Here is a 12,442-nt window from a genome sequence, read left to right as displayed (position 1 = left end):
ATATGCCTTGAGGATATGAGTGCTATATACAGTGTCCTGATTTCAATTTGAAATGTATATTTGTTTTTGATTGTTGATTTGAGTTAATATTGGTTGATTTTTAGGTGGTGTTGATTTAGTTGAGATTTATTGTTGCTAGGTTTGATTTTTTATAATGTTGCGTCGACGGTGGTGTGTATTTAGGCAGATCTCACCGGAGTTGGGGTGGTGATTGGAGCCGGGTCTTGGAGAAGAGAAGGGGTTTAGAGAGAGAGAGTGGATTTGAAGGAAGTAAATGGTATTTTCGTCTAGCTCAGCTACCTCATAACATTCTTCCTTATTCTTTTTCTGCAACTCAATTTAAAAAAAAAAAAAAAAAAAAAAAAAAAATAATTGTGACACGTACAGCCTTGCCTATGCAGCAAACCAGCAAGCATGCTCCAACAAAGACAAAGTTCACAAGAAAGTATGCTACTTTGATTAAGGAGCAAGGAGCCAGAATTTATGTTCTTTGACGCTGTGCCACCAAGGGTGTTCAAAAGTGGTTAACCACTTTCTGAGCCGAACCGGATTTTCGGTTTGAAAAAATTCTCAAACCAAAATTGAATCGGTTTGGGGAAAACCGTTTTTTCTTTTTAAGCGATTAATCGATTTTGAACTGGTTTTCCCTTTTTTTATTGGATAAAACTTTTTTTTTTAATTTTTTTTTAAAATTAAATTGTAAACATAAATAATACATATCCAAATTAAAAATTAAACATTCATTGGTCACTATTAACAATTTTTTTTAGAGATTTAGTTTAAATTATTATTATTTTATTTAATATATAATATTTATTTTATATTTATATTTATTTAATATATATATAAATTGGTTTTGATTTTTTCCCAAACTGCTAACCGAATCGAAAATTCGGTTTTTTTAATTTCTTTAATCGTAATCGAACTGTTTTTTCAGTTCGATTTTCGATTCAGTTATCGATTCGATTCGGCTTTTGTATTTTTTTGAACACCCTCAGTGTCACCATGCTTTTGTGCTGGTACATTCAGGGAGATGACTAAAACCTGAATTTTCATCTCTTTCAGTTTTCCCTACATGCAAAAATGGTTTTGGCTCAATTTTATTTCCTTGTATCCCGAGGTTTGCAAAAAAGAATAATTATTAGTCGAGGCAAAAAATTGTGTCATTTTATTATTAGGAATGGAGATTTTAACATTGAACAATATTTAATGCAATGTTTTAAAACCCGGCTTGAATCGGCCAGTTCGATTGGGAATCGGTTGTTGTATCGGGTTGGGTCGGCATAAAAACTGAAAAAATAAATTGACTCGGTTTGACCTGTAGTTGGATCAGAGTTATTGCAGCTAACCGTCGATCCAACTTGGTTTTGTGCCCAAATCGGGTCAACTCAAATTCCTACATTCTAACATCTAAATACCTTTTACAATTTTCAATTAAAGACTTTAGGCTAATCAACAAAAAAAAACAAGACCAATCAACAAGTGAGAGGAGTTGAAACCTAGGTGGTGTTGTTGCGGTGGCAGAGAATGGTGGAGACACACATAATAGCGGCGCACACAACTAATAAAAGAGAAGAAAATAAGGATTTTTGTCAAAAGAGGAGTGAATGTGTTTTTGTGTTTTGGTGTAGAAGGTATGTACCTTCTGATTAGAGGAAAGCTGAAGAATCGAAAGAGCTTTAAAATTAAAATTAAAACAGTAGAAATTAAAGAGTGAAGAACAACAAAGAAAGTTGAAGAAAGAAGCCGCTGAAGCTTTCTCTCTCTACTATTCTTTCGTTCTTGCAATTTCAAGGCGGATGATATTAAAAATAAATTGCATTTAATAATTTTTCATAGAAAAAGACAATAAAATTTAAATTATTAAATGTCATTGGCAGGCTTAATAAATGCCACTGAAAAGAACTAAAGTGAAAACTGAACATGTACTTATTGCATTTAATGAAAAAATAAAAAGTTTTTTTATTCTTTACACGTTTCTATCATCAATAATGCTTTCCTTATCGACTAAATCTTATTAACGGTTCTACAAATTGATATGGCAGATACCATTTGATGTGTCACATCATCCATTTACCACATCAGTTCCCAAGAAACAGAAAAATTTTTCGCCTCCCCCAATTTATCAAAAATCTGTCCCCAATTAGAAATTGTAAATCAATTTTTGAGAATCATTCCCCTAATATCGAAAAATCTCTCTATCACCGGCCCATCCCTTCCACCTCCACCGCCGAGATAGAAGAAGAAAACCATGAAATGAAGAAACTTCTCTCTTCATATCCTAGTTTAAGTTTCTCTTTACTCTTAGCTTTATTTCCACAGAAGTCTCTTTTGTTGATACCCACTTCGGAATCTCAAGTGTTGATGCTTGATTTTGGACGCGAACGACTCGCACGTGAGAAGCGCTAAACGAACTTAGGAATCACACGTGATGGATCTATGATATTTGAATATGGAACTGAGATTATATATGTTGTAGAAAAATATAAATAAAAGATTGGCAAGAGAGATTTTTATAATGGTTCGGATGTAACAAACGACTCCTACATCCACTGTTATTTTATTAATCTCTGACTATTTCTATGATTTTGTCCATAAGGCATACAAAGATGAAGAAATACAGTGTTTACAGAGAGAGAATGAAATGAAGCTCAAATCTCAGCCCACTCTCCTTTTTCGGGAAGAGGAGTGCCTATTTATACACCTAAACACTTAATGTAATGAGTGTTTTGCAAGTTACCTTGACACATGGAAGGCTCTCGTCCATTCATTTCTTGAAATAAGATAGAGTTGGTGTGAATATCTTTGAGGAAATATGGGTTTGACAACACATTTATTAGGCTGACATAAGCGTGACTTTTGAGGCATAACATCAAGGCATAACATCAAGTAAGGGAGCTTTCGACGTGGCTGGTGAACGACAGAGGAGCAGTTGAGGCAGATGAAGTCACAGAGGAAGGAGGACTCGAAGGCGAATGTAAGGGTGGTGGAGATCTTTGCTACTCACAAGAACATGTGGCAGGTGGAGGAGAGGCGACTACTGCAACATATCGACGCTGTGAATGAGGAGATGGCGAGTTTGAGATCCAAGATTGAGGAAATGGAGAGGGAGAAGGCGGAATCGAAGAGGATAGCTGAGGAACTTGAGGAGATAATTGGGTTTATGTCTAGAAGAGTAGGCTGTGAGTTTGAAGAAGAAGAGGACCAATTTGGTGGGTGTGGGAGTAGGAATTTTACGGTGGGGATGATGGTTAGAATTGTATTTTCGGATTCACCTGTGAGTTTTTGGCTATTGCTTCTAAGTTTTGTGTCTGGCTTTTAGAGAAGCCTATAAAAAATTTTTGTATGATTCCTTGTGCTAGTACAAACATGTTGATCATCTTCATTTTTCCTTGTCGTTTATGTTTCTTTGCTTGACAATTTATTCCTGTTACATTGATATGACCTGAATAGGTACAACGTAGCATAGGGATTTTTTCCTGGTGCTTGAATTTATTTTTAAGGGTTTTACTGCATGTAAGCTTGGCAACTCTATTTGTTTGCTTTTTCTTTTCTGGCATGTGAATAATACACTAAAAATTTATTAGATGTTTGAACATAAAAGCAAGGGGGCGTTTTTTTTTGGCGAGATAGTTACCGTGTACGGAAATAAGAATTCAAGTATACAGTTACCAACATAAGTTTCTTTTTGGATGACAAAGCAAGAAGGTAACTATAAAATGTAAAAATGTACACATTGGTGATTCTTATACATAGGAAATCATTCATGTCTTCTAGGATGTTTGAATGCTTCTCCTGGTTGTATCCTTTTTCCCAAATGACTTGAAAGGAACAAAAATTGACCAAACAAAAGAGTTAGGGGACTGACAGTTTTTATTTTTATTTTTCTTTTAGTTTATATATCAATGAGTGATTTATATGGCAGTCTAAGCGTTTTCCGAAAATCATAAAAATTGTAAAAGATTGACAAGAAAAAAAAGAACAGCATTCACATTTTTACTGAAGTTTTTTTTACAAGTGAGTATCCGGTTTTTACTACTTTAAGGGATCAGTATTAATGAATATTTGCTTACTGGCTGAAGCATTTAAAGATTATTGCTGAGTGGTTATAGGCTTTACCTTAGTTCTCACCTCAGACTGGAAGTTTGGCTAATTGTGAGGTTCGTGTGAGAATTTCATACTGAATTTATTTGTTTTTGTTTTGCTTTTATCCTACTGCTTCCGGATCATGTTTAGTAGTTATTTTGGGGAAAACAATTGGTTATCACCTTTAATTCTTCGTCCTCCCCTCTAGTGTCTGATTTAATGATAAGATTTTCTAGTTTCTAGTTTTTTTTCTATTGTTATTTCCATTTTTTACCTATCTAGCTCTTTTCCTTTCTTCTTTTTATCTAAAAAAGTTTTTTAAATTTTTTATTTATAATTCATTGTAATACATTCGTTGAACATACAAAATTATCTTTGATTGTAGACATTGTCTAATATGCAAATCTTTGTAATATTGAATATTATTATGTCTCCATATATATCTCTTGTTGATGTGAGGTGCGGTGAATTACATAAACGGGGAAACCACACACACCGAGATTGTGCTCCAAGCTTACTTTGTTACCGGGTTATGTTGCCTGCTGATTTCTTCTCCCAATACTTTTTTTTTTGGAATGATTGGTATCCTACCCAAAATACTGTGATTTTTTAAAGCAAGTTTTACAAGTCATGCAGAAATGACTTACAAGTATATAGTGGAATGCAGCTTTGTCTCTATTTATGTTATTAATATAATTCTTTTTTGCGGTTCTTAAATTAAACAAAGAAAAACCAAAAGAATTTCGTCTTTGCATGTTAATGGCGTGACTTTGCCCCTGGAAATTGCGTGGGAGGTTGTATAATAACCTGCACTTCATGTCAATGTCCTGGTTTGTTTATCGCTTAACTTTTCCCTTAAACTGTTTGTTCTACAGCCAACAGTCTGGTATCATTGCAGTTTCTTTTGGTCATGATTTTCAATGCATATCATTGTTTCAAAAGCGTCTTGTTAGATTTTAAGTATCTTAAGAATTGGTATTTGTCAAGTTCATGGACAAGCTACAGCAAATGCACGCTTAAAATGTTTTTTTTTCAGTTGCGAATGGATGTGCCATACAGGCACAACTGTTTTCTGCATGCTAGATAAATTGCTGGAAATGAAATGTTATAAAAGTTAGTTGCTAAAGTATTGGTAGTGCTGAAAACTATGAACTTTCAGTCGTGTTGCTACCGTCCTCTTGGTTGTCTCTTTCAGAATGCTCGCTGGGGAGTCCTAAATCCGTATGAATTCAAAGAATGGTTTTTATCACATCAAGACTCACCTCAATTCAACCCTATGTGGACATACATCCACAATTTTGGTCAATGTTTAGAGAAGCTAGAGTTCCTTGGTTTTTGTTATAAAGTTTAATGCGCTAAGTAAGAGCCCATTTAGATTTAAAATGTCAATCGGCATTGGCATGTGATCAACATTATCAAACATTAGAAACACAATTCTAATGTCAGACATGATTATTAGGATAGGAGGATTCAAAACAGAGTCACTTGTCAGACTTGGTCTGATTCTTGTTTATTTACAACTTGTACGTAAAATTTAAACTTAATATGTAAAGCTGTACTATAGTATTGAGCTCTACGCGTCCAACCACATGCACTTATGTTTGGACCAACATAATTACAAATACCACCATAATACATAAACACAACTATCATAATAATTATAGGAGGATCCAAAGACAAGATCTTTTAACTTCACTCTCAATGCCGTTAAGTTATAGTGTGACTCTTAAAGCAGTAAGGTCCTATCTATGCCTAGTTGACACGTGACCTAGAAGCCTTATGTAAGGGTCCAATAATATTTTTTCAAGCTCTACATCTTAACCATAAATTACAACATAAATACTTATAAGTGTAAATTTAAGTAGTGAAATTTTTGCAAGCTTTACTATGCTTGCATTTCTTTATATTTTTCTAGTCTGCTTGGTAAAATTGTTGTAATGTATCCTCTGCCCTTAACTATAAATTCCCAGGTAATTTTCATGTTTCTGATTTACAACCCCACATGGCTTCCTTTCTGGATTTGAGGCAGAAGATGGATATTAAGGTCCACCCTACTTGAAGAATTTGCTCAAAGCACATGCTTCATGGTAGGGTATTGAATATTTTTTTATGTCACTACTATCCATGTGCTTTCCACCTCACTGGATGTGTTTGTGTTTACCTCTATATAAGACATGTATTAAATCTGTTTGGTTTGTAGAAACTGATAGCTGTTTTATCCGCCAACCTTCTAAGGTAAGGAATGTATGAAATTTCCGTGTTTTTACCATCTCTGCTCAACTCTCTTTTTTACAGTTTGTGTTTGACTGTGAGTGGCTAAGGCCTCATTACCCAAAGTTATTTTATATATTGGGGCAAATAGTTGTATCTGTCAAAAACTAATGTATATATTTTCTTTCTACATATTATTGGAAAAAGCATTTCTTTAGTACTAATTGTTTCCACCTCAGCATATGCCTACAATGTTTCAATTCTCCTTCACCCCAAGATTTCGCAAAGATGGTTTCAGACAGTTCCAACTACACTAAAATAATTCTAAATTCAATTTGTGGATGTCATGTGTAGGTAATGTATAATATTTTTGTGTTGATTTTTTTTTTTTTTTTGGTCAAATGAGTGATGATTTAACAACATTTGGCACACCAGAATCTGTTTTATTACTTGTAAGGAATAGAAAGGTAATTTCTTATTGCAATTGTAAATCTGGGCCCCTAGTTTATATCATTATTTAAGTTGTACACTACTTCCCAATGATATAATTTCCCAATTTGCAGTATCAATGGTTAAACATTTTGTTGAGCCTGGAAACACTATTAACTCCTTGCCACTGGAAAAGGAATCAGACTGGCTTCTGCAGTGCATGATCATTATCATGAAGAAATAACTTTGGAGCGATCAATCAATTTTTATCATTGCCCCAAACAACAAAGTCACTGGCATTTTGTCTAATGGTCGGCTTTGTTGATAGAATTTAACCATTACTAACATTAATTTTCCATGTTTGCATATTTTGCTTTCATATCTTTGTTCATTCCTTGGGTCCTCTTTTTATTTCTTTTGTTGCTGATCATTTGAATTTTTTACCTGCTGTTTCTAATCTGATGAACATATCATAATATAATTAAGAATATATCAACTAGTAGTTGCAAGGGTGAACCCAAGTACTAAAAAGGAATGGGTTTACATGGAAAGAGGTCAAGAAGTTAAGGTTTTTCAAGGATGCTGTCTAGAGTTTCATAAGAACAATATCTATGCAACAATAGAATATTTTTTAATTGAAGGTCTTCAGGGCATGCTGCTGGGTAGGCATGGTTTTAAGACTCTTAGACTTATTATAGAAACATACTATTATTTTGCTTTTTATTCAGTTTTCGTAATAGAACAAACGTATTATTGACATGTTTACATATTTACGATCTTCTGCAAATGTGATAAATTTCACCCTGCCCTTTTGTCATTTCTAATATGTGATGGTTTAATTATATGCAGTATGCTATCTTTGTGCATTTGTGGTTCTCAACGTTTCTATTTTAGTGTATCAAATAATCCTTGTATTTTTTGTTTTCATAAACATGTGTGATCTAATATCTTTTATGGTTCTAAAAGCCAATAGGATCTCATTGGATAGGAAGGATGTGGTCCTCGTGGAGAGAACAACTTGGGGGAAACGTCAGCTTGGATTTTTTGGCTCCTTATCGTCACTATTGGCATAATTTGATTCTCGAGAAAAGGTTTGCCATTTAGTTCAATTTCTCTTTATTTGCTGGCGTAATTCTCTTTCTCTTGATATTTTTGCAATTTTACCTTGAGTAGGTATTTTTAATTTTTTTTATTGCTTATTGTGTATTTTTTGACAATATTGATTGGGACCTGCAACTAGAGAAGCACGTCAGAAACTCCTGCTTTGATGACTTGGTTGAACGTAATACAATGTCAAAACTTGTTTGATGGGGTTGTATTCCATCAACTTCTCTGTATTTTGGTTTTAATTATCAAGGATGTATACAATGATTAAGTTATCTGGATTCATAATATCGAATGTCACATCTGTATATTGTAAAATATTCTCCTTTCTTTTGGCACTTAGCTGAGAGACAAAAATTCAATCCCTTCTTTTCTTTCACATAGATATTAATCCAACTAATTACGTTCTGTTTCAGGCAGTTACCTTCGTGCTAAGATGGAGAAGTTTCCTCCTATTAAGAAATTGTGGCTGCTGTTCAGCCTGCCAATGTTGTTTCTTCTAGTGTTTCAAAGAACTTGGACCAAAAGCACCATTGTTAAAATAATTTAAAATGATCGGACAGTCGGATTCATAGGTAAAGGAATGAATTCTTCAAATGTATCACATCTACACACTGGTGTACCACCTACTGTCTACGAATGTTATCAAGTTTTATAGTATTTTGAATTTGGGTGCAAGTTACTCAAACTTCGTTCAGCAATGCTGGGATGTATCAGTTTTCATTTCACTTGTAAGTGATACAAAAGGATTCTTAGCTCTTTTTGTTCGTTACATCTAATATGAATATCGTTTCTTGTGTTTTTGATTATACCTGATATAATGAAATTTGTGCTTTAGCCTCGTCAAGCTGTAAGAGTTGTGAGGATAGGTGTATTAGGGATTTCTAAGGTTGGGAATTGAGACTGTTGAGTTGTAAACAGAGCCCAATATTCAGTTCGGTAAGAAACTTTTAACGAATCAGCTTATCAATTTTTCTGTTCTGAAACTCCCAAATAAAATTCTTTCATCTTTTGGTTGAGATAGCTCATTCATACAAACATTTTGAAGAAACTTCGGTAAACATATTCGTCGCTATTTTAAGCTAGAGTACAAATAAGGGATGATAAGTAGCCCAAATAATTTTACAAGTATGCTTCCTGTATTGCATAAATGAATTTGCCACAATTTCCCATCCTGGTGTATTTAGACAACGAAAAGCATTTTTAAATTGGCCTTCCTAGAATTAAGTATGGATACTCTTTATCATTCCTTCAACTCATACACTCTCTAAATAGGATTATGACTAGTAAAATCATCATCTTAGCAGTCTACTAACTGCATTCCCATGCGATATTTTATAGCTGAAATATTATCACTGGGCTACAACCTATAAGCGTATAAACTTTTTGGTTTCGTAGTTACTTTAAATAATTCTCATTCCTTTCACATCACTTATCGTGCATATTTTTTATGCTCTTAGGAGTTTCTTCCTCCTATTATTTTGTCCCTTACTATCATTTCTAATGTAGACTTCTAACCTTTTATATTCCCCCCTTTTTTTTCTCATAAAATGTACCATTTCCACCTAGTTGTTCACTGCTTTCCACTTTACCAATGGTCTATGACATCCTAATGATAATTGGGATTCCACTTTGCATCTGTTACGGGGCGTGATAGTCAACACTTAATACGAGCAGAGTGTGATAATTACATGTAGAACAGTGTCAAGATAGACGTTTCAGCTGATGAAATGACTCTGTATATTGAGATGGTTCACAGCAACATGAATTCTTTTATGTGCCCTTTTAAAGAAGTACCTCTTATTTAATAGTGTTTAATATTTTTTGGTGTGCATTAGCTCCCTTTTTGTAAGTTTATCCTAAGTTCACGGATATTCTGATTGAAAGCTGAGCTTGACAAGATCCAACACCATTATGAAGGCCCTTGGTGATACTCCACAATGAATGTTGGCATAGTTTCAATTCCATGTCAGGTATTCTAGTGATTTTACATATTTGCATCTAGAACCTGTTTTAATCTTTTGTCTAACCTCAGCTTGCCGTTGTACTCATATGTGTAATATGTTTTATATCATATTATCAGTTATTCCTGATCTTAAACGGATGCAGTATCCAATCACCAATTTTTGGCAATTTGCTTCCCGGTTCTCTGGTTACACAGCTTACAATTTGAAGGTATTTTGGGGATGTTATAATTTTCATGCTAGATTATTTTGGAAAATTTTTGTATGTTCTTATGATTTCTAATTTAAGTGCAGGTAGATTAATGAAGCAACTGGAGTGGTTGACAAACAGTTAGTCTCAACGATTATCTTATAAAGGATGGTCTTAGTTGAACTCCATTTAAGTTATTCTTATATATGCGCATTGTATATATTTGACTGGGAACACCAATTGATTAGCACGATGATTTATATGTTTTATTTTGACAACCTAGCATATCACTGCATTATGGGTATAGATTCCTTAATGCTGGCATATGGTATTTCACCATGTATAGTAACTTAACCCGTGTACTTAGTGTATACCTTTAACTTTAATTTCAGTCTGAAACTAATATTATTAATTTTCCTTTTAGCATAATAGAATTTAGAACACTTTTATGGAATAGTGAGTACTTCCATCATAACATTTAACGAATATTTTTTGCTCCACCTGCAAACATCAACAATGTGCTATCTAGTTAGATAATGGAACTTGTATCTTTTGAAGAGTGGTTTAAGAGCATACTTGCTAACCTATGTAACCATTCTTTCTTTCCACGATGTGTTGATACTTTTGTATTAATCACTCACAAAGGTTTTGGAAGTTGAATTGAAACTGGATGGATGTCGATTGAACCAATTGGGCATAAAGCTAGTCAACTAACCTTATTAGATTTGTTTTGACAGTATCATTCTTCATCTCCTACACCTTGGTTCTTTAATGATTGCTATAAATATGGGAGTTCTAATTTTGCTAATATAGGATATGTCCCAACCCCCACTTTCCTTCACATTAGTGCATTTGAGACTGTATTGTGGGCTGATTAAGTTCTATGCGTCTGTATCTTGGCCAAGCACGGCCATGTAATTTAATTTTAATCCGTGCAATATAATGTAACAAAGACCACCCTAAGGCCCTTCGAAAGCTATGTATGTCTAAATTAGTAATGTTCAAAAGTGTACAAGAGTCTAACATCATCTTGTCCCTTATACGACAATTGATGTGCATCAGCCTGTTCTTCTTATTAGTTTTCTGACTCTATGCATGTACGTTAATACTATAATTGTTCTTGTAGGTTCTATGTGCGTTGAGTTACCATTTTTGGTCGTTACATGTATTTGTAATGGTCCTTGAAAAAGTTTGGTAAACATAGTTGGACGATTATGATGTGTTGACCTTAGTGGCCGCTTGCAAGTGACAAATTGGGTTATGGATGGTATGTGTCTTTATCTTACTGTTCATTTTTTTTTTTTTTTTTTTTGGATCTTTCTTGCAAGGACAAAAGTAATGTATTCTTTTATTACAAAGCCTAATATATCTAGTGAACAGTAACATATAAAGCCTTAGTGCTATCTAGTACTGGTATCTCATATTTAGGTTGTGGCCGTAATTTCAAGGATGTAGACAGTGGTTGATGTGAAATTCTTGTCACTGCATTACTTTGTAGCTTTGTTTTTATTTTCTTGCTAAAAAGAAAAAACTTCGACTTTTTAGATTTGACTCATCTCTGGGAACAATCTTTAGATTTTTTGCTTCTTGTGATAATCTAACTGTTATGACAAGTTAAAGTTTAATACGTTAATTGTACAAAGGAAACTTTTAGAATTCTGAGAACATATCATGAACCAGTTAATTTTCAATCGTTATTGTATCATGGATTTAGTTTTGTCTAGTGTTGCCATTCTAACATTTCCTTGCCTTGCATATCATTTCTATTTTAAATGATAATGGAGTCATTTTCAATCAAAGTATTTCGAACTCAAAAGGGAACTTCGATTTTATCTGGGTTAGGTGCTTACTTTTTGCACACTCCCTTTGGCTTGATTATTGTGAAGTGTTAAATGTCATTTTTCTAATTGTGTATAGAATCAGGTGCCGAATGTTGTCTTTGGTTTCCTCACTTGAAATATAGTTTTTGAGGTTGTTGATTGCAATGGTGATGCGTGCAAGTATCCATGAAAGTATGAAAGTGGCCAATCCCACACACTCACGATAAGGTTATACATCTATGGGCACTGAAGATTCAGTTTGTATGCTTTAGGCAGGGCCACTGCACTGGTCTCCTGCTTATGCCCCTTCCTTCATGTGGGTATGCTTGTTGCTTTGTAGCTGTGCATTCTCGTTACATAGAGCTACGTCTAGCATCAAGGTTTGCAACAAATTTTATGTTAGTGTTAATACTATATGTTTTTTTCTATTATGAATGGTTAGAAAAATAAAACCTAAACGACATCGGGACATAGTAGAGTCTTCAAATCCACCAAACACCTTAGCAACTTCTTTAAGTTGAGATGTCATTGATAAGAGCTTGAAAATAACATGTTAGTTAGTGGCTTATGGGGATTATGTGCTGGAAAGTTAGCTACTTTGTAATTTTTTTTTAATATTTTCATAATATCTTTTACGG

At 33.9% G+C, this 12,442-nt stretch overlaps 1 protein-coding gene across 1 annotated transcript in view; it reads left to right on the top strand.

The window, feature by feature from the left end:
• The first annotated feature begins 2,941 nt into the window (after positions 1–2,941).
• The window catches only part of LOC116107389 (kinesin-like protein KIN-12B), a 36,374-nt gene continuing 26,873 nt past the window's right edge, over positions 2,942–12,442 (top strand). The window contains 1 exon segment of the mRNA XM_031393662.1: positions 2,942–3,277. Coding sequence (XP_031249522.1) covers positions 2,942–3,277 — 336 coding nt within the window.

This window comes from Pistacia vera, unplaced genomic scaffold (assembly GCF_008641045.1).
Source record: "Pistacia vera cultivar Batoury unplaced genomic scaffold, PisVer_v2 Contig535, whole genome shotgun sequence".
NCBI classification, from domain to species: Eukaryota; Viridiplantae; Streptophyta; class Magnoliopsida; order Sapindales; family Anacardiaceae; genus Pistacia; species Pistacia vera.
Note: the sequence above shows the minus strand (reverse complement) of the source record. Positions and strands in the feature narration are given on the sequence as shown.